Source organism: Conger conger, chromosome 2, assembly GCF_963514075.1.
Source record: "Conger conger chromosome 2, fConCon1.1, whole genome shotgun sequence".
Taxonomy (NCBI): domain Eukaryota; kingdom Metazoa; phylum Chordata; class Actinopteri; order Anguilliformes; family Congridae; genus Conger; species Conger conger.
Genome location: NC_083761.1, coordinates 49034870 through 49058747, shown reverse-complemented (window position 1 = coordinate 49058747; position 23878 = coordinate 49034870). Strand labels below are relative to the sequence as shown.

Here is a 23878-nt window from a genome sequence, read left to right as displayed (position 1 = left end):
ATCAAGAACACTATCAAGAATGTGTCAAAGATGACCATCAAGAGAACAGCTACGCCAGCTTAACCTCAGTGGGTTCACCACAAGATGCACGCCCCCTCAATAATAGAATGGCCAGGTTAGTTTGCAAAAACATACATTAAAGAACAGTTCTGGATCAAAGTGTTATGGGCAGATGAAATGAAGATCAACCAGTACCAGAGTGATGGAAAGAGCAAAGTATGGAGAAAAAAAGGAACTGCTCATGATCCAGAGCATACCACCTCATCTCTCAATCATGGTGGGGGTAGTGATATAGCTTGGGAATGTATGGCTGCCACTGGAACTGGCTCACTTGTGTTCATTAATGATGCCCCTGCAGACGGCAGCAGCAGGATGAATGCCAAAGTATACAGAAACATCTTATCTCCTCAGATCCAAGCAAATGCACCCAAGATGATTAGACCACGCTTTATCATGCAGAAGGACAATAATCCAAAACATATATAAGGAACCAAGGAGTTTTTGGGCCAAATAGTGGAATGTCCTTAACTGACCAAGTCAATCACCTGACCTCAATCCAATTTCACTTGCTGAAGACCAGACTGAAGGCAAATTGTCCCCAAAACAAGTAGAAGATGAAGAGGGCTGTAGTACAGGCCAGGCAAGATACCCAGCATCAGATGATGTCTACTGAGTAGGGTTCAGGTAGTCATTGATTGGATTTGCAACAAAATTGAATATGATGACTTTTTGAGTTTGTGTTAACTTGTCCAATTACTTTTGGTCCCGTCACATTGGGCGGGCTACGTATAAAAATGGCTGTAATTCATACAGTGTTCACCCAATATAGATGTAAATGTTCAATGAAATTAAAAACCCTTCAATGAATGTTTCCTGGACTACACAGCAAAAACAACAAAAAATGTATCGCCTACCGACTGCAATGTATGCTGTGGCATTAAAATGATGCTTAATTGGTATCAAGGGGTCTAATATGTATCAAGAAAACATTCCCCACACCATTACACCACCACCACTAGCCTGCACGGTTGACACAAGGCAGTCTTTACACCAAATTCTGACCTAACCATCTACATTTCATAGCAGAAATAGATTTGTCAGACCACTCCACATTTGATTTGATTGAACAACAACAAACCCTCTTCACCATGTCTGCATGCTTTAGAGGCTACTGAGTTGCAGCCACATGATTCGGAGGAGTAGGTGTACCTCATAAAGTGATCACTGTTTATTTGTATGGTACCCTGTAGTATTTACTGATGTTTACAGCACAAATTGCTGTTTGTTTGGTTAACTTAACACTCAATGATTATAAATGGGTCTTCTGTCTTCTCTGTGACATCGCACTTTTGTATTCCTGAAAGTACAACTGATGCTCATGCTCGCTCTGGATAAGAGTGTCTGCCAAGTGACTGTAATGTAATGTATAACATTGCCAGCATTACAAGCTGGTTTTTAATTAAACTCCCAACAGTATCTCATTCTGTAATGGTGACAGTTGCAGGCAACAATTGCGATAATAGCAATCCTGACTTGGAAAGCAAGCTTGCCAGGGGTTTCTTTTTTCAGCCCCTCACCATCAGCTGAAACAGAGCATGGTAGTGCTATTTTTAACCTGCTCCTTCCATAGTCAGTTTGTCTACACCCTGCATAAAAAGCAGGAGCTGAGACATTTAGGGGTATACAGCTCAAAATGATCTATAGTATGTAGAGACAAGCGTGAACTCACAGAAACAGAACATGGTTATGGCACCTGTGGACTTAACCCTGTCCGTTATGATATGAGAACTGTGAGCTCACAGTAATAGACAGGGTTATGAGAGCTGTGAGCTCACAGTGATGGACAGGGTTATGAGAGCTGTGAGCTCACAGTGATGGACAGGGTTATGAGAACTGTGAGCTCACAGTAATAGACAGGGTTATGAGAGCTGTGAGCTCACAGTGATGGACAGGGTTATGAGAGCTGTGAGCTCACAGTAATAGACAGGGTTATGAGAGCTATGAGCTCAAAGTAATGGACAGGGGGGTCTTGAGAGAAGTGTGACTCACAGCAAAGAATAGATGTAGCTATAGGGTAGAGGAGAGAACATCCTTTAAAACTGAGTTTCTTTGATGAGAACTGTGTTAGAGTCATCTTCCTTTTGAGCTCAAAGACTGGTGCTTGATAATTCCTATTTGATGATATCTAAAATCACTGTGAGGTTCTTCAGATGTCAAATGTATTACATTTGTAAGCAGTAAAACAAGTGCTAAATTGAAAACTGCATCCTAAATTGAATCTGCTATTGTGCAATGGTATGATCAATTTTTGGTTTTCTCTTCTCTGTGTCACACTAGTGATCCATGGTGAAGACCTACAGTATATTCAATGGATCATTGCACAAATAAACTGCTGCAAGAAAACACATTATAAGGAACAAATTTGACAATACAAAATTAGCCACCTGAAACTAACCAGTGGAAAGAAGGGACCAAATGATCTGTTCTAAAACTAGGCTATGGCACAATAAAGCAAGTGCTGATTGCCTAATGGAGGATAATTATCTTTTAACAGAAAAGCTAATCTCCTCTTGTCAAGAGGCATTTAAACAAAAGTACACTTAACTTTGAAGACTGGTGAGGATCCTAGTGACTTATTTTCAGTGGCATACAGAAGGTAACATGAATCGTGTTATTCTCTACACACAAGCTATGACGGACAACGGGGCAAAGATTCCATGCAGAAGTACATGCAGAGGCACACACATGCATTTCCAATAGGACCCAATCTCCCTTCCAATAAAATGAGTGAGAAGCACAACCTATTCCTCTCCCGACCTCTAGATATTTTCCTCCATCTTTCTATCATATTTGATCCTTCCCCTTGGATTCTCCACCAACACGTCACGCCACACTTAGCCTAATCATACACACAACACATTTGACAAGATTTGTTCGCAAGCAATATTCCTAATTGAATTCTCACTTGTGCTGGAATTACTCTTAGATATAGCTGGACCTGTCAGTATTGTGAACTGACTTCAAATAGCTAAAGTTCCGTGCTTCATTGCTTCATTTTTTAAACATATGATTATAAATAATAATACATTGCAGCAATTGCATGTCCTATCCAAATGTAAGTAGCCTATAATTATAATTGCATCAGCTCATCATTTTCTGTATGTCTTGCAAATTGATTAGTTAATTATAGCCCCATATAATTAATAAAACAAAAGACAGTGAGGAATAAAACAAACTCATTATTATCCTAATATGAAATACTCTGCCTAAACCTTTTTCTGAAAAGAGAGTGCATTAGTAGATACCCATAAATGACACTTCCATAAATGTATTAGGCAGACCTATACATCAGCTTGTTAATGCAAATATTTAATCAGCCAATCATCTGGCAGCAACTAAATGCATAAATGCAGATGTGGTCAATAGGTTCAGCTGTTGTTCAGACCAAATGTCAGAATGGGGAAGAAATGTGACTTTGTGACTGGCATACATACTTAGTGACTTTGACCGAGGAATGATTGTTTGTGCCAGACAGGATGGTTTGAGTATCTCAGAAACTGCTGTCTCCTGTGATTTTCAAGGGCAGTCTCTACAGTTTGCAGGGAATGGTGCAAAAACGTTTTTTTGTTTTCCAGTGAGCAGCAGTTCTGCGGGCAAAAACGCGCTTTTAATCAGAGGTCAGAGGAGGAGAGCCAGACTGTTCGAAACTGACAGGAAGGTGACAGCAATGCAAATAACCACGCATTACAACAGTGATATGCAGAAGAGCATCTCTGAACACACAACGCTTCAAACCTCTACATGGATAGGCTACAGCAGCAGAGGATTAAGTAAGTCTAAAAAAATAAGTCTAATAAATACCAAATAGTGCTCACTGTGTGTAAATGCACGGAAATACAGCTCAATTCAATGATCCACCTTTTCACCTCTAAGAAATTTATCCACAAGAAGTTTTGATGTCGCCAATGATCATTATTTTGAAAAGCTCCAAGTTTTGAAAAGCGAGTAAACTACGTATTTGAAATGGGACTAAGTAGCCTACTCTTTAGCCTTATTCCATACCTAAAGCATGCAATTTACCTGTGCGTTCCACACACGTCAAAACCTGCAGATTAAAAACAGACGTGGAATAGATCACTGAGTAATGTTAGGTACGTCAAAGAGTCAGCACTTACTTTGGCCGTCGAATTTTCTGATAATTGCATCCAGGTAAGTGTTCTGGGGCGCTACATGACCCCGTCTCACTGGCATTTTGACGAGGGAAAACGAACTGTCTTCTTCCACGCATTAATATTTCCGCTTGTTTCAGATAACGATGAAACCAGTGCTCTGACAAGAAAACAGTATTTTATACTGCTTTAAGATATTGTTGAGCGACGGTAAATACCTCAGAGATCCCCGGTTGCCAAGGCGATATTAAAACGCCTTTACTCCTGCGCGAGCTGGAAAAAGATGCAATTCTGCGAAATGGAAGTCGGTAGGCTGTTTTAAATTGTGTGGAAATGAGAACAATGTTATTGTGCCTACTGGAATCAAATCGTATGCTGGTTGTAAACTAGAATTCAGAATTCTCCGTAAAACAAAAGTAAATAAAGTCAAAAAGTCAGATTAAAATAATTGCCATCCGCGTTCGGAGCCGGAAAATTGTAATGGGACAGCGTAGGCTATTAACGCAAAAGCTTAGCTTCCCCCCTCCTGGTTTCATCTGAGTCCATCAGCAGGCACGACTGTTTGACTTGACGGAAAGCAGAGCTACTGTCACACTTCTGCGTACACAGAACGCCCCCTTCGAAGTGGACCATCTCTTCGACATGAGTTGTTGCCCTCTTGGATGTTTCATTTAATTCGTCACAAACACTTCGCCCACTCACCCATGCCGCATCATTAAACGCTTGCGTCGTTTGTTTCTTACTAACAAAACCAACCAGGTGTTTAGACGAGGTGGCCCACGTTAAAACATGTTTGCGTGGGTCCATACAATTAACCTATTGTTCGTTTGAAACTTGGATTTATAAACACTTAAATAAAAATATAAAATAAATATTTTGTTGTATAATAATAGTAATAATTGTAGATAATATTTTAAAACTCAAGTAGACTAGGCTATTGTTCATTTACAACCAGTCCATAGCCTACTTATGGCCTATCAATAGATTAATGGTTTGAAACGCTTCATTGTATTTAGCCATTGTCAGTAGGCTCGGTGCTGGGTGATAGTGAATGGTAGCCCCAAACAGAGTAACTATTTGGCTTGAGATAATTAGTAGGCCTTGGTTTAGCTATCTTAGTAGGTTATAGGCTAAGCTTAAATATGTTGGGGTGTTAGTTTTCTCTCAATAAAAACAAAAATATGTAGATTATGCTATCCCTGCTATGTTACAGTCAAATTCATGTAACCCACACAGTCTCAGTTGTCTGTGTATTATTTTTTGTCAAACACTGATTGGCTGTAGTAGATATTAATTGACAGAAGGGTTTATCAGAAGATACATTCCCCTTTTGTTTACACCCCCAGAATAAATAATAAATGCATAATTCCATTGTCAATAGCTACTGGTGTGCCCTAAAACAAAATTCCCTCCCTTGAAACTGATAGATTATTCAATTGGCTTGCTGGGGTCTAAGGTAACCCTGCAGCAGGACAGAATCTTCACATTAATATAGCTATGAGTTTGTTTATTCTCTTTTGATTTGTGCTTTGAAAAACAACATAAATAGTATGCTTAATGCAAATAGTAAACTGGCCTGCAGCAGAGATCTAAGAATCCAGTGAAACTGACTACTTGTTGTTGTGTGTCCTCTGTGAGGGAAGGAAATGACCTACAGGTTTGCTGAGTAAAGTACAATTACAGAACAGTTTCAGGGGGCAACAATAATCTACTTTTTACAATGCTATTTTCCACCACCTGTAATGCTTTCCAGCACTCAGCACATAATAAAAATGGTAGAACACACAGGTATAAATGGCAGCAAACAAGAAAGGGTCCATTAGAACAATGACCCCAGAACTGTTGATTTAGACCTGTAGTAAGAGGGGTAGAGATGGAAAGCTGGGTGTATGAAACATATAACATCTATTTTATGATACATTTGTGATGTATTCCATGATACTATTGGGTTTTACAAATATGCTTCATTACATTAAATAATACTTGCATACTATATGTACGGCAATGTACAATACAAAAATACAAAATTCAACGGCAGTTACCGTAATTCAAGAGACTATTTTTGTATTGTGCTAATTGTGCTAAGATGATTAAATGATTAATTTTCACTTAGAGAATGCAAATGAGACATTTTATTTTTGTTCACTATTTAAAGGACAACTTATTCCATGTCTATCACTTTACATTTTGTTTTTAGAGAACTGTTTACTAGATTTTACTGCTGGTGGCTCATGAATATACTTATTTGGTCGATTGTGAACTCTGGAATCCCCAAGCAAGCAGCAGTGGAAGAACACAGAAGCCAACGTGAGGTGCCATTAATCAATGAAAGGTAAATGAGATGAGTAAATGTTATGTTTGGCCTAGCAGTAGACTCTCCCTCCGTGTATTTAGAGGAGGGATTAGACTCCAGGCTGAAGAGGAGGTAGGATTCAGCTTTGTCAGCAGCTCAGATCTTTCTGTTGAATTTATAGATGCCTTTGTGATACTCCAGCCTAGCAGATTTGTGCAGGTAGCCTGTGGTCATTTTGGTTGGTTGGCTGTATTTAAGAGACAATTCCTTCATTTCACGTCATGCTGAACTCTGTCGTCAATCCTATGATCTACTGCAGTCTCACCAAGTCTTCTGTGGGCTCTCAGCGCACCCTCTTGACAAGAGGTCCTAGGACTATAAACCCCTAAGGAGAATTATTTATGATACAAAACAATGCTGTATGTATACAATAGTTCTTTGCACTCTGTCTCATCAGTGATGACATCAAGATACTGTATGCACAAATATAAATATGGGCCAATTCCTAATATGGACATATTTCATGTTCCCACTTATGCTCATACAGTCCCCTGCAAAAGTATTGGAACAGCAAGGTCAATTCCTTTGTTTTTGCTATACACTGAAGATTTTGAGGTCAAGATGTAACGTGAACTCACCGTGTTCCGAACAGAACATGGGCAAGTGGCCGCTTCCACCGGAAGTTAACATCTGTTCAACAATGGTAGTTTTGAGGAATTGATTGATGTGAATTTGAACAATAAATATACAGAAAACTACAAATGACTGCACTGCGTCCCTGTGTTCAGAAGACCGTGTTTGCTCATGATGGTCTGAACACCGCTGTATAAGCCTACCTGGTTCAAAGTGTGCTTCCCCATCACAATGTCACAGTGGAGCACTATTACCATGTCACTGTATGCTGAAATGAATCCTGTATGTGACTTGTACCAGTTTTTATGAAAACGGAAGGAATTAAACTTTACACACACACACAAAAACCAAAGCTGATCTGAAAGTAATTTTTTAGTTATATCACCTTTGGTATCAGACCACCCAGTTTTAAGGTGAGCAAATGTATTGGAACATGTGTCTGACAGGTGTTTCTTGTTGCTCAGATGTGTCCTGTTAGATTGATTGGTTAAACAATAAATAGTTCTGAATACCTACACCTGGTTTCAGCCTTGGGTTTTGCCTATGAAGACTGCATTTTTGTTAGAAAAGATAAACCAACATGAAGACCAGAGAGCTGTATTTTGGGGAAAAGCAAGCTTATATAAGATCAGAAGACCCCAATGCCGGTGACATTACAAACAATTTCCACAGGGCAGGGGTGAAGGTATCTCAATCAACCGTTGGAAGAAGACTAAGAGAGCAGCAATATAGAGGCTATACTACAAGATGCAAACCACTCATCAGTAGTAAGAATCGGAAGGCTTGATTACAATTTCCAAAGGAGACCAGAGATGAGCCACAAAAGTTTTAAAGACTAATGAGACAAAGATGAACCTGTATCAAAGTGATGGAGAAAGAAGGGATCTGCTCATGATCCAAAACATACAAGCTCATCTGTGAAGCACGGTGGAGGAAGTGTCATGGCTTCAGCGTGTATGGCTGCTTCTGGAGTGGGCTCACTAATCTTTATTGATGATGTAACTCGTGATGGTAGCAGCAGGATGAATTCTGAAGTCTACAAAAACATTCAGTCTGCCAATGGAAAATTTTGTCCAAACTAATTTGGAGAAACATCATGCAGCAAGACAATGATCCAAAACACACTGCCAACACAACAAACAACTTCCTTAGGGAGAAAAGGTGGTTTTAGACTAGCCGAGTGAATGACCAGACCTTAACCCAAAAACCCAATTGAGCATGCATTTCACCTCCTGAAGAGCAGATTGAAGGGAAAAACCCCTTGAAACCAGTAATGTAATGCTATGTAATAACTGAAAGAGGCTGCAGTAAATGCCTGTAAAAGCATCACAAAAGAAGAATGCAACAGTTTGGTGATGTCAATGGGCCACAGGCTTGATGTAGTTATTGCAAGCAAATGATATGCTGCCAAATATTAAGTGTTATTTGCTTAAATACTCTCTGTTCAAATACTTTTGCTCACCAAAAGATTGGGTGGTCTGAGAGTCACAGTTATGGTACCCAGCAATTGATTACACAGTATCACAATGATTTTTGAGCAAGTTGTTGGTGTCAATTTACTGGGGAAAAGTTGTTGAGACAACCTGCCCCAAACTGACATGTGTGCTAATTATGGCTATATCTCAAGCGTCACATAGGACTGCAGCTAAAGTGCTTTATTCGCTCCTCTACTCAGTACAAAAATATTATTTTGAACATTCATACATAAATAATTTTATTACCTAAAATATGAAGTGCCATTTTTTTTACCTTTGAAGGTGAAAAATAAGAAAAAATCCTCCCTTCAGATTAGTGTGACTTTGACCACATGTAAACAAGACATGATCTCAGAAAATGAAGTCACACAAAATGGCTATTCAATTTTTGAGGTTATTTTAACTGTTTGAGACCATACAGGTTCATTGATTAGATATATTTCTTGCTTAAGCATAGGTATAATTTGAACTACATCATTCCGCTACATGGGGCTTTATCAAGCCTGAAAGAAAACTTGCACAGGTAACTTTCAGGTAAAGCAGTACAAACAATACAATTGTAAATAGGGCATTTACAAGAACAGATACCCCTTCCTTAAGGGTGCTTTGCCCTCCATTTTCTTATAGTCTTGTTACCTGGGTTAGTTTGTGATTGACAGCTATAATAATGAACCGATTGATCAGTCATACTGAGAAGTATACTGCAGCATGGGACATTCAGAAACCTCAGCATGGAACAAGGAACTGCAGTAATTCACTGTTTTATATCTATTCTTTTCACACTATTTATAATGAGAGTTCAAAAGCACAGCACAAGTAATTTGCTGAGTTTCAAAAAAATAACAAGCAGTGGCATCTCTACGTCAGGGGCCGGTGGGGCCCCCACCACTAGTTGGCGATATTGCGTTCATATCGCTCATGGACTTTCTTATTTCTGAAGCACTGCAGTTCAATGAAGAAAATTAGTTTTGAATTCTTCAACCTTTTTTTGATATATATTATCCGCAATTGATCTTTTAAAATGCACTGGCCCCACTGAGTCATGTCATTTTCAGTGGAGTTTGATTGGCTTTCTGAAGCACTACCCAACTCTAATTCAGTTTCTTCATTGAACAATATTCAGGCTCAAACTAGAAAGGTGCAATATGTGCCATTTCACAACATACTTGTAGATTGTTACATACAGTATTGGTATACTCACTCATGGCTGCAAATTGAGACTTGTAATGCAGTTATGGTGAGCAAATGTGACGTCACACTCCCTAGATGCTTATTTATTTATTCAGTGTGATAATTAAATTAAGTAGTGCCAGAGGATTGCTTTAAATAAATGAAACAACAATTTTTTAAAAAAGTGTTTCGTGTTTACTGAGGTTCCCTTTGTTGAATATTACATTTTGTCTAAAGATCTGAAACCATTTCAGTGTGAAAAATATGCTATAATATGGGAAATCAGGGGTAAATACTTTTTCATGGCACTGTACATAATACCTGAAAGGACCAACATGACTTGAAAGCACAAACAGTTCTCATGTACTGGCAGTCAGTAATTTAAACAATCTAAACATATATTATATAATCTAATAATAATACTTGTGTTCTTATTCTTGATTTACCCATAGTGGGAAGTGTTTGAATGTTGCTGCTCCATGCCACAGGCCAATCTTCTCCCTGGTCAGGGTGCTTTGGAATATTCACAAATCATATATTACCTTCAAGTAGAGTGCAAAAAGCACCATCGCACTCAAGGATGGTTTGCTTGACTCCTGAAAACACTGATACCGGGAAATGTCCCTAGGCATACATAAACAATTATTGTCATTCTACAAAATGGCCATGAAATGATTGTTCTGAACAGCAACGGTTGCCACAGCAAGTTTAGCAAATCTCCATAGGTTGATTCTTACACCGGTTTAGTTTTACCTATGTTTATTATGGAAAATATTGGCTGGGCACTCACAGCAAAGGGTTGAAATATGTTGAAAACCACGGAAAGTTGAAATCACTGAGTTAAAAAAAAAAGAATAGATCTAATTCACAGCAGTAGGAAATGATTGAAATAACATGTGCAACTATAGCAACAGTAACAAGTGCTTGAATAGCCGGCTGCTAGGAACAAATGCCTATGAATAAAATATGCATAGGCTGGTGGATTTAATAGTGAAAAAGGAAGACCACGTTGCCTGCATTGCTAGGTTCGGTCTTTCATGGAGCGCCTCTTGTCACCGCATGTTACCGTAATGAGGGAAGGAGCGCTGGGCATCAGCGTTGTTGACAGAGGCTGTCAACAAACTTGGAATCTTGATCCCAGCACGTTTCAGACTCTGTATACATGTGGGTCTTTGTTTCTCACAAGATTTGGCAATATTGTTATAGTGCATAATTTATGTCTCTACAGATAATACTGTAGGCTACTTTACAGTTGACAGTTATCATCCAAAAATTCTGAAAAATCACGGAAAGCACCAAAAATGGAGGAAACTGCAGAAATGCCAAAAAAGAGTAAAAACAATGGAATTTGTGACCCCCGTGACTTCTCTGCTAAAAATTCATGGTGTATACTGTACTGGTATGAGAGTATTCTACTCTGCTTGATATAATTATACTAATAATACTAGACAGTAACACAATGAAATTCTATTAGAGTCAAGAAGAAAAAATTTAAGGAATGTTTTACAACAGACACCAACCAAATATTACGTTATTTTATTGTGTTTATAATGTTGTCACACCTAAGAATGATGGTTTGTTACTGTTTTTAAAACACGCCTTAGTAAGATTCCGCTGAGCTTTGCTAGAAGATGCAGAAGTCTAGTATGACCTAGTCAGGAGTCAGATTGCTGTGACTGAGTGAATGGAAAATGGGGGATGTGATGCCAAAAGGATTGAGGTAGAGGAAATGAGAGAAAGTGAAACGGTCATCTGAGAAGATGTGCCAGTGATTAGCTAAGAAATATGTTTAAATCCTACCTCTCATTAATTAATAGAAACTGAAAATGTGGCCTAACCTTTATTTATCTTTTTTTGATCTGTTAAGTGAAGAGGTTCATAGCACCAAGAGAAACCTATAGCAACCTCCACTCCACTGCACCCTGCTACAGGATGCTGTACTGCAGTGTTTGATGAAGGGCAAGCTGCCTAGGGACACACAACAGGAAAGGGACCAGTTTATGGTCCTAGGAGAGACCACCAGGGCCTGAGTGGTCTCAGTTCATCAGCTCAGGGCTAGATTAAAGCTGTGTCTGTCAACCTTGACCCCCAGATCCCCGTTATCATCCTCTGACACCTTTGAAATATTTTGTGTCTGGGAGGATGGTCTACAGAAAGGCCTGTCATGCACTCACCATGAGGATGGGAAGTCTGGGAAGGGTGTGTAGCGGCCTGTAGCGTAGTGGTTAAGGTAAAGGACTGGGACACGCAAGGTCGGTGGTTCTAATCCCAGTGTAGCACAGCCATTGGGCCCTTGAGCAAGGCCCTTAACCCTGCATTGCTCCAGGGGAGGATTGTCTCCTGCTTAGTCTAATCAAATGTATGTTGCTCTGGATAAGAGCATCTACAATGTAATGTAATGTGTGTGGGTATCAGGGGCATCACCCTTATCTTTCGACTTCTGTTAGTCATCCCAGCTCCATAATTCCCACCCTCCTACGCCCGGGTCCTGAGCTGCCACTGTATAGATGTTAATAGCATGAATTTACTGCGCTCCAAAAGACAAATCACTCCACCCTCTCGCAAATGAATCCTTCTTGCAGGCAAACAAGACACGCAGGGACAGAAAATGGAGTAAAGGAATGATCTGACCTGCCCGCAAGAGGAAGCAGTGGATGCAGTGATGGAGAGAAAGTGTAGGGGTGGGGTGGTGAAGGCCTGGGACAAGGCCAAACTCAGTTAGACCTTTCATCCTACAAAGTGGTCGAATACTGGGAAGTGAATTGTGAGGGGAGTCACACCTACCTAAGACCTACTTGAACCTACTAACAAACACGTGCAAGTAACAAAGTGTACTGCCAGTTTCTGACAGTGCCGGAGATTCGTTTGGGCTGCTTTCTTGTCTCGCTGCTTAGTAAATAAAAATATCCTATTACATTAGCCTTCTCCCCTGCATGGGCTCAACACAAACTATCCATCGCCGTTATCCGACCCGCTACTTGCTGAAGTGGGGCAGCTCAACACGAAGGCCCTCCTTGCCTCACTATGCTGCCCCCAGGAACACTCACTCACTCTCACTGCCCTCACGTAAATGTCCCCCATTTATGCTATGGGGCATCCTAGAAAATTAAGTTAGTCAATTAGGGTAGGAGTGCATTGTGTGGAGATATCAAGATATCAAGGTCCCGGGACAGTACAGGATAGTGAAGAGGAAGATGGGCGGACATAATGATGAGTGGGATAGAGTGGGTGGTCGGCGAAGGTCACAGCAATCTAGCGTTAGCGGGAAGCGTCTGAGGGTTAGCTGCTGCAGCCGTCGTGTTCAAGGAATCAGGGCATGTCCTTCCTCTCTGCCATGGACTCCTTAATGATCTGAAACACAAGGAGACATGGCCGGTGTATCAATAGGCTGGAGTGTGTGTGTCAGTCCGCATGCCCGTGTGCTTATGTGCATGCCTGTGTGTGTGTGCGCATGTGCACATGTGACTTCAAGAGTCATTGTGCACATGCATGTGTACATGTATGTTGCATGAGTATGTACTGTATTGTGTATGCATGTGGCATGTTTGTGCTCGAGTTTTATTAAAACTAATATGGGATAAACGGGTCAGTGTGAAAACACAAGCGCTGAATTATGCAACTGTCAATTTGTACAATATTAGTGTACAATATTAGTGTCAGCATATCTGCCATATGAAATATCATTGATCATTACAATACAATTGTTTTAAACAAATACTTTAATTCTGTAATGCTCATGCTTATTTTTGCCTGAACAAGTGTTTATATCACATTTCCACCAGGTTGTAAAAATAGTTTCTTCTGCTGGAGTCAAAATCTTAAGAGAGGACTGAAAGGACCTCAGGTCTGAGAACTGCAAATACCCAGGACATTTGTCGTCAAATTTCCAGCAGTTATTGTTATACAACTAGAAGTCTCTTCTCGCCAAATGTGGAGCATACACTTGCTGCCGGTTAAAACGGAATCTAACAACTGGGTGTAGGCTGACCTCTGGTGGAACAGTGTGGGCATTGTGGGTACTCAAAAATCAGTTGCAGACTAGCCTAGATTAGATTTCAAGGTTTCAAGACAGTGACGCTGTTCACATACTTCCCCATCTCTGGTCTCTACTGTTCGTACCAGGATGCTCCTCTTGACTAGGGCATCAGAGGACAGCTTAGTGTCCATACTGGATTCTGTGAGAGAAAGGGTTTAAGAAGAGTAGGTTCAAAAGGTGACATTTTGCATTACACAGGATCAAATTTAATTTACTTGTGCTTATAATTACGGGGCTGTGCATAAAGGCCTGGCTCAGATGTTGGCTCATACTAACCAAATGAAGGAGAAATTATAAACTATTTTCACGTTGCACCAACCAACAGGGAGCTAAAGAGAGTATTTCACAGGGGGTGTCAGTTGGGCACCTTCCTTCACTTATGTTTCAATGAGTTAGGCCCACAACCTCCAGAAGGCTCCACGGTGAAGTCTGGGTTCCCGGACCCACCCCCCTCCATACCCACATCAAGCATTATTTGACAAAATGTTTTACTAGATATCCTTTGATATCTACATGTAAATTAACATCCAAATGAATGCACAGAATATTATACTCATTGATATGCAAACAAGTCAGGGCTTTTTTGTGAAAAGTTATTTTTTTAAGTGTATGTGAGTGGAGTTGCATTTTTTCTAAATTCTTTCGCAAGTAATCATCAATTTTCCAAGCAGTTAACTCAATAAACAGGACTTACTTTAAACTACTGTATAAGGGCCAAAGTGAAAAATCTGTTGTCTCTGATATGGTCATTACTCAGTTCACAGAATTGTGTTTAATTTGCATTCTGGTGGCTCCTGTTGGAGTATTTGTATAGCAGGATGTGACTGCACGTCTCACCTCTGATCTGGAGATTGGAGAAGCTCTGTACTGGGACAGTTATGCTGGGAAAGAAATAGAGCTCAGTCATTTAAATATCATTCCACCCTCAGTCTCTCCCCTAAATAACACGGCAGTAGGCCCACCCAATTCACCCACCTCAATCTCTGCATACACAACATACACCATCTGCAACATGCTACAGAGAGCATGGTTACATGTTCCATATCTAGGTCCTACTTTAGCTCCTGCTTAAAACAAACAGCTCAAGCTAAGTCTTGAAACAGCTGGTAGCTGGTTGACCAGTTCAGACCAGCTCCATACTCAACATGGTTTGACCAGCTCAAGCTAGGTTTTGAAACAGCTGGTAGCTGGTTGACCAGTTCAGACCAGCTCCCTACTCAACATGGTTTGCCCAGCTCAAGATATGTTTTGAAACAGCTGATAGTTGGTCATTTCAAACTGGTCATAGCTTGATTTTACACCAGGGCTTATACCCTTATTCTATTTTTCAACGTTATCCTGCCCTCCCTTTGTCTCTTTTGTTTTCTCTTCTATTGTCTAAAACTTATCCCTCCCCCCCATCTGCTCTCTTATCTCTCTAATCCCTACCCTAACTTAATATACTCATTTCTCACCGTCTCCTTCTTTCTGTCTTGACTTTCATTCATGTCTTCTCTCCTCATCTCCCTCCCCATCTGTTCTCCCTGCCTCCACCAGCCTTAGGAACTGAGCTCATCCAGAAGGTTCTGGTATCCAATGTGACCCCATCCCCTCCACTTCTTTATTGCCTGGATTGCTTTATCATTTCCCCAATCTTTCTTGAGAAGGTTCCTGTATCCAATGTATCCAATGTGCCCCCCCACATCTTAATTGCCTCCATTGCTTTATCATTTCCCCAATCTTTCTCCAGACGGTTCCTGAATCCAATATGCCACCCCCCCTCATACACACACTTCTTTATTGCCTCCATTGCTTTATCATTTCCCCAATCTTTCTCCAGAAGGTTCCTGAATCCAATATGCCACCCCCCCTCATACACACACTTCTTTATTGCCTCCATTGCTTTATCATTTCCCCAATCCTTTTCCACACTTCTTCCCTGTCCTCACCGGCTCTCCTCCCCCTCCAGCAGCTTGCGGTAGGTGGCGATCTCGATGTCCAGGGCCAGCTTGACGTTCAGGAGGTCCTGGTACTCCTGCAGGTGACGCGCCATCTCCTCCTTCAGGCCCTGGATCTCCTCCTCCAGATGGACACCGTTGTCATGGTAGCCCGCCGTCTCCATGGCGAAGCGGTCCTCAATCTCGCGCAGCTGCCGCTCCAGAGACTCATTCTGCATCGGAAGAGACGGAGAGATGAAGGGATAGAGTCAGACAGAAAGAGAGCTGAGGCTTTGTTGCAAATGTGCAGGCTACTCTCCCTGTCCTTCATTCGATATCAATTGTTGACAGCTGTCCAGTGTGGTATTCTGTGAATTCATTATGAACATTCAACACACTAAGTTAACCCCTTGCATTCATGCCTAAACAGCTGTAGGATATGCCCTTTGCTGAACATGGATTCCTAATGTATTTTCGTCCTAATGCAGGGGTCGGAAACCTGAGTTCTGGAGAGCCGCAGGGTGTACTGTTTTTTTTTAAACCTTAAAATTGGCAGCTGATTCAGACTCTACAAACAAGGTGAGGTGCATTAACTGTAACACACGCCCTGCAGCTCTGCAGGACCAGGGGTGCTGACCACTGTCATAGTGTTAAGATGCCTTGGTCATTCAATAGATGACATGGTCATTCAATAATTGCTTTTGGGACAGACTTACAGTTCCACGGAGTGCTTCCAGGTCACAGGTCAGAACCTGGATCTGTCTGCGATACTCATTTGCTTCCTGCTTTGCCAGTCGCAGAGCTTCTCCGTTACGATTGGCTGCATCGGTTAAATCTGCAAACTGGAGAGGATATCATTTATTAAGTCAGTGCTGTCTGTTATCTTGTTGTCAGTGTCATGACATATAGAATAGAAATAACAATGAGAATCATGGATGACTGATATATGTAAAATAGCCGGTGTATAGTGTGTGTGTGTTTATCTACATACACGAGCATGTGGTGTGTAGTCATGTATATGTGTGTGATATCTGTAAGTGTGCTTTGTATGTATGTAAGCATGCATTCATGAATCTGTCTGTGTGAGAGTATAAATGGTATGAATCTGCGTGAGTGTGTATGCGTGTGAGACGTTGCTTGTGTACAAGGGTAACATTGGTATCGGAGTGTCTAACCTTGGATCGGTACAATTCCTCCGTCTCGTGCATGTTAGAGGCAGCCATGGCCTCGTACTGGACCCGGATATCCTTGAGAGCTGCTGTCAGGTCGGGTTTGGACATGTCCATGTCCACATGCACCTGCTGGGCCATTAGCTGCTCCTGGACCTCACGCAGTTCCTGCGAGGGGCAGAACAAGGTGATCTGACAGCACGTCATGTGGCATCACATGTCTTTACACACGAGAGGAGTCATGCTTCCATGTTATGCGGTTTCCATGGAGACGTGACTTACCTCATCGTGGATCTTCTTCAGGAAGTTGATCTCATCCTGAAGGCTGTCGATCTTCCTCTCCAGTTGGACCCGATTCATTGCTGCCTCATCTACATCCTTCAGAAGGGGAGAGAGAAGGAGAAGGAGAGATTGATACAAGGTTGTGAGGGAGGAAGGAAGTGGGGATGCGTAACATGCATAAAGTAGTGCACTTTATTAATGATTCAGTGGAATCAACCAAAGTTTGAAAAAAGTTTTTTTTTTCAAATAAAAAATGTCTTTCCCCAAAAACAGGTTCCACAATTATTAGCAGCCCTGGTTTAATACTTTGTGCAAACACCCCTGGCAAAGATGACAGCCACAAGTCTTTTCCTATAATGACAGTTTTTTGGCTTTTCCCATGCTGATGGTTGACAAAGAGATTTTACATGCTTGTTACCTCATTTTTTATACTCTACTAAAACAGGAAGTGATGCAATGGCAATTAGATTTTATTTACAGGGGTGCAAATAAATTAGAAAAAGATAGTGAATAAATCAATTTCATTAATGACTATATAAAAATGACTAAATGTATTGAAATAAAGGTATATAGTTTTCTTATATAGTATGTTTGAACATAAAATATAGATCATTATCAATGTGGTTTATTCTCTGCAGCCTCTACATTTTTATTAAGAGAACGAATAATTCTGGAGCCCACTGTATGTCTCCACACACAGGCGTACCTATATCAGTGAGGTATGGAGGTCTTTATGCATGACTCACCTGTCGGAAGCCGTTTAGGTTGTTCTCGGCATCCAGGCGCAGGTTGATCTCATCCTGAAGTCTGAGGATGAGAGATCAGACCAGAGTGGTGTGAACAAAGCACAGATGACAGGTTATTTTCCGGTCTGGCCACATTGCCAAGATGTATTTTGCACGCACGCATGCATACATACTCACACATGCATATACATACACACGCATGCATACACACAAGCATATAAACACACTTGCACACACACAAACACACAGACACACAATTCTAGGCCATATTCAAAAGAACAGCTGGTTCTGTACTGCTTATTGCTGATGATTCCTCCCACAGCTCCTTTCCTGACTACATCAAACCAATAAGCACTCTTTACCCTCTCTCATAATGGCTCCATCTGTAAGCGGGGGGGAATTACAGCCCTGCTTGTATTTTCTCTGAGGGGCCGTTAGGGGGAGATGGCCCCCTACAGAGAGACAGGGGGAGCAAGGGAAGATGGAAGAGCGGGGAAAGAAGAAAAGAGGAAGAAGCCTCAGGCATGAACCCAAGTGAGCTGACCATGGGTCAAAAGATGGTGTAGAGCCATGTGCAAAGGATTCAGTGCAACATGGAACAACATGTGCTCTCATCTGCAGTCAAAGTGACATGTTGGGCACTCATTACCTCTGGTATGTGAATCACTATACACATGAAGGTTTTCCAATGCAACGCAAAGATAAGTGCTCACAGGTATGAACTTTATAATATACTATGTGCATTTGCATGTCATTGTAATGAACTGTGATGCAAACGGTTTGACATACCACTTTTGACTAACAAAAAGCAGCAGTCTGATGTCCAACATGGATTCACAGTGGTGCGGGGTGGGGTAGATCGTTTGTATAGGTGGTGTGATAGTTTCTCAGCCACTTCCCGAGGGTGATTTAGACATGAGTGGGATGAGAAGCTGGTGTAAGATTGGCTGAATGGGTTCTTTGTTTGCCCCAGGGCACAAAAACAGCCTTTTCAGGACTGTAAAGTTGTAAAGCTGCCCTGGCTGACAGATGTTATTGACTAGCATCTTTTTTATACCCAGAAACCCACCAGCAAGGATCACACTGTAAGCAGGAAACTCACACAAGGCTGCATAGTACTGAGATCGTACAATGTTTGTCCACTCTGTTCTCTGTTATTTTAGGGGAGAAAAACACCAGACATCAAAGAATCAAGCGCAGATTCGCTGATTAGGATGTGATATCACAGGTTTTGGATCAGCTCGTGTCTTAGAACCAATGCTACTTCGAAACCAGTGCAGCTCATTCAAAATGCAGTGTCACTAGAACCTTTATTATTGCTGCCCACACCCAGAACAAACATGGTGAACTCAGCAGCTGTCTGGATAAAGACTCCACTCCTCCATTGTGCAGAAGATTATTCACACGCCATCTGTCTGCTTGAATAACTTCACATTTCAGCTACAGGTGGTAATGGGGTTTGCTAAGGAGAAAAACTCAGCTAAAATAGCTTGCACTTCCATATTGGGCTGTGGTCACTTAACATACATTAATAGATTAATTTATTGTTGATAAAACCAACATTTTGTAGTGAAAATTCTGAAAGAGTTAATTTTTTACGATGACTGTTTAATACCTGAAGCACTCAATGATTCCTAAAAAAACATGGTTTTCTTGGCATTTGGTGAATGCAAAGCTATGTTATGGGCTACAGGATCCAGATATGTCACAAAAGTACTGTGTTGTCTACATTGTATGGGATTGTTGAAATATGATATTACTCCTTATAAGCATATTAGTGTTACAATACTACATGAATGCAATGAAAATACTCAACCACCACAAGGCACATATAACACGGGGCGGCCTGTAGCGTAGTGGTTAAGGTAAATGACTGGGACACACAAGGTTGGTGGTTCTAATCCCGGTGTAGCAACAATAAGATCCGCACAGCCGTTGGGCCCTTGAGCAAGGCCCTTAACCCACCCATGAATGGGTGATTGAGAACAACAGAAGACCACGTTGGGTTCCACTTCTGTCAGCCAAGAACAGAAACCTGCCATGGGCAGTGCCATCGTCTCAAACTGGTTTCATGAACATGATAATGAGTTCAATGTTCTTCAGTGGCCTTCCCAGTCACTGGCTCTGAATCCAATAGAACACCTTTTGGATGTGGCAGAACGGGAGATTCGCAGCATGAATGTGCAGCTGACAAATATGCAGAAATTGCATGATGCAATCATGTCAACATGGAACAGAATCTCAAAGGAATCTCGTGGAATCCATGCCTGGAAGACTTGAGGCTGTTTTGAGAGCAAAGGGAGGCCCTACCCAGTAGTAATATAGTGTTCCTAAAAGAGTGCTAAGTGAGTGTACATCACCATGCACCTTGCCCTAGGTGCCCCAATCATATAGCAACTTTGTTCATTTATATTGACAGAAAAAACTTATGACAGACAGCCAGAGTCCATGATCCCAAAGGCCCCACCCTGAAACAAGGATTATCACTTCTTAGCAGCCATATATACTCCACACTCCTCACCCATACTGAACACATCAACAGTGTTCTTTGTGTTTTTACATGAATTCCCCTCCCGCTGTAAAATTATAGCCACTTAGAAGCTGAGAATTTTAGCCTGATGCCCTAACATGGACTGTGCCTTTGGACATCAAAAGCCTAATAATCCAACTCGACAAAACCTGGTTTATGCTGCTTGCCTTCCCAGACCGTCCAGATCATGTCCATTAGCTACAACTGCAGGGCCCATTTTTGGCCTGTTTTAATATAAACTGCTTCTGCAAATATAAAACTTTTGCAATGAATCTCTTGTCACTCTGTGACAGTCTGAAGTGTATTGTTTTTCCACAATGGATTATGGGAATAACATGCATCAAGAAAATGTGATTAGCCTGGCAATTTCCCATTCCCATTCCCATTGTATAGTGTGCAAGTACATATACATAAGTCAAGAAATGCTTCACCTGTATCAGAAATATAAATATGACAATTGTGTTAATGTAGTTTTGCAAAAACCAACAAAAACCAAACTAGTTACTTCCTGTTCTTGAAGCAAAACAAAAACCTGCTCTGGTTAAGAACTGATGAATCAATTAATGCAAATATTAAACAATTTGCTGAGAAGTCCTGGCTTTATATCTTGAGCTATTTCAATAAGTTAAAGCTGGTTGTTGTCATGGCTAATTTATGGTGGTTTCTCGCCTGGAGACAGCCAGGCCCCTTCTCATTGGCCCTTTGTGCCCTGTGTGTGTGACATGAATGGCCAATGCACAGCATGTGTAAACAGAACACAGAGGAACTGCACTTCAACATCCTCACAGGACCAGCTGCAGAAATCGCCAATTCACATGTTCTAATTATCATTATAAACAGTGAACAGGGAATTGTTTTATGAAAAGTTAAACTGCTTCAACGTCAAATCAGTCTAAACAGCTGCTACAGATAGCTAAAGCTCTTGCTTTGTATATATTGCATGTGCTTCAGTTATAAACAAGAGGAGGAGGCTTCAATTATTTTAATCTTGGAAAGAGTAAAATTATGCATATGTACAAATACACTCACTCACACACTCAAAAATACACACTCACATATTCATAAATACACACTCACAAATATACTCACTCAGACACTCACAAATACACACTCACACGCTCACAAATACACTCACTCGCACACTCACAAATACATTCACTCACACACTCAGAAATACACTCCCTCACACACTCACAAAAACACTCACTCACACACTCACAAATACACTCAATCACACGCTCACAAATACACTCCCTCACACACTCATAAATACACTCACTCACACACTCCCCCTTACTTCTCCTTAAGCAGGGCCAGGTCTGCAGCCAGGTTGTCTCTCTCGATCTCCAGCCGGGCCTTCCCCGCGCTGAGGCCTTCCACCTGACTGCGGAGCTCCCTCAGCTCCTCCTGGTAGATGTCTCCCAGGCGGGTGGGCTCCTTGCCCCGCAGCTGGCCCAGCTCGGCCACCAGCACCTTGTTCTGCTGCTCCAGGAAGCGCACCTTCTCGATGTAGCTGGCGAAGCGGTCGTTCAGCCCCATCAGCTCCACCTTCTCATTGGTGCGCGTCTCGCGGTACTGCGCCTTCAGCAGCGAGTCGGCCGAGAAGTCCAGCCTGTCGGGGGTCCCGGCGGCCAGCAGAAAGGCTCCCCCGGAGAGGCGCGAGATCCGGGGGGTGCTGTGGAACGTGTAGCGGCTGGAGGACATGCTGACGCGGCCCCCGGCGCTGGCCGTCTGGCCCCCGAAGCGCTTCCTGTAGGATGACTGCACTCTCTGGCTCTCCATGGCTAAGGAACGAGGCCCGATGGGGCGGCAGGGGCTTTTATAGGGAGAGGCCACCCCTGAGTCTGGGTCAGCTGGGGGGAGGGCAGGGGGGCGGGGGGAACTGTGATCCTATGTGCCAGGGATTCTTTGTGCTCATCCACACAGTTCCACTAGTCTCCTGGCTCTGTCCCACTTGGATCCTACATGCCAGAGTGCACCGGCACGCACACACACAGAAGGTATATGCCTGTATATGCCTATATAGGCAGCATCATATATTTATATAAATATATCCCATAAAATAGAACTTTCATACAAGTGAACTGAACTTCACAACAACAAATGTCATGTTTGGATAGTGCTTGCAGCTTGTGATGCAGTCTGAAGTATGCATTTGAATAAGAATTTGAACAAGGCACACATTCATTTGCATCCAGCCAGGCTTGTAATAATGGAAGAAGGGTGCAAAGCCATACAAGTACAAGTAACACAGGTGAACAGGGCACAACATATGAATTCCTCTAGCTCATTATTCATGAAATTTCTGCCAACAGGAAATCTCAGGAGTTCAACTTTTTACATCTGTGTTGCAGAAATGATTATAGTTAAAATAAATATATTGATATGTTTTCATTTACAGTGTTCAAATTCAACAAGCTTCAACTCAGCAGTTGGTGGGCTCTCCATCACAATGTTCCACTGAAGCAATGCCCCTGTTGACAGCCTAAAGCTCCCTCCAAGAGTTACATCCTGCCAGCTTAACAAAGCCACAAAGGGGACAAGGCACCATCAATAGAGGCACCATACTTATTTGGCGGGAACATCAGCAGGCACCATTTCACTATTAGCTTTGGCAAATTGCAAATGAGACTTCTGCTTTCAGTCAAGTGGGGTAACGTGATTGGAGGACTGATCACTTGCACACAATACTAAAAGTAGCTTAGTCGAGTTGCAGCAACAGAGGTCTTGATAGTTTGTCCTTAGTGAAATTAAGATCATAATTAGTTTTGAATTAACGTAAACATTTTGTCTGAGCTTAAGGAACTTGCGATGTGTTATGAAAGCAGTGCATATCTATACAAACCCCAATAACAGCACTACATAAGAATGTTGAGGTGTTGAGGACCAGCATGAGCAAAAATGTCAAGCTTTTTATCTCTATGAAACAGGCAGTCATTGAGATTGAAATTACAAATGATCTATGTGAGCAAACTCTGAGATGTGGCAGGGTCTCCCTTGATCTGGCAATCTTGCCCACCCACTCCTCTTTCCAGTAGAAGAACTTATGAAATCTCTGGGCTGGCAAAGTTCACATCTAGAATTCTGCAAGATTTGCTCCACAAAGCAAAGTGTAGCCCCAGTTCATCAAAGCCACACAGAAACCTAAACTATGAAACAAGAGAAAAAAAAATAACAGTACACAAATCATCACTTTCTGCTGTCACGGTCAATTTTTACATAACAAGACATACTGCACATTAACAATGCAGATTAAAAAGAGTACAGTGTTTACCATCATGACTGCTGTCGGCCTCTGACTGATCTGAGAGATCCGTGTCTGAGGGACTCCACAGGCCCTGCGAGGAGGACTCACCTCACTCACTGCTCCCCAGCCAGGCTCTAGTCAGTTCTGTGTCCCTCTCATCCCCTCTTCTCGTGCCATAGCATAGCATGTTCTGTCCACCCCTGGCAACCTGA

General features: G+C 41.8%; 2 protein-coding genes across 2 annotated transcripts in view; both read right to left on the bottom strand.

The window, feature by feature from the left end:
* Window positions 1–4739, bottom strand: part of LOC133121240 (potassium voltage-gated channel subfamily H member 6-like) — a 69068-nt gene extending 64329 nt beyond the window's left edge. Inside the window, exon 1 of the mRNA XM_061230445.1 lies at window positions 4176–4739. Coding sequence (XP_061086429.1) covers window positions 4176–4251 — 76 coding nt within the window. The 5' untranslated portion in view covers window positions 4252–4739. The remainder of the gene's footprint in view (window positions 1–4175) is intronic.
* Window positions 4740–11288: 6549 nt separating this feature from the next.
* Window positions 11289–22201, bottom strand: LOC133122226 (glial fibrillary acidic protein-like). Its single transcript, XM_061232086.1, has 9 exons — window positions 21717–22201; window positions 17890–17950; window positions 17144–17239; window positions 16868–17029; window positions 16409–16534; window positions 15705–15925; window positions 14614–14657; window positions 13830–13915; window positions 11289–13091 (listed from the first exon to the last, which is right to left on the bottom strand). Exons 1-9 carry the CDS (start codon window positions 22199–22201, stop codon window positions 13050–13052), a joined length of 1323 nt encoding a protein of 440 aa, XP_061088070.1. The 3' UTR covers window positions 11289–13049.
* Between the last annotated feature and the right edge of the window lie 1677 nt (window positions 22202–23878).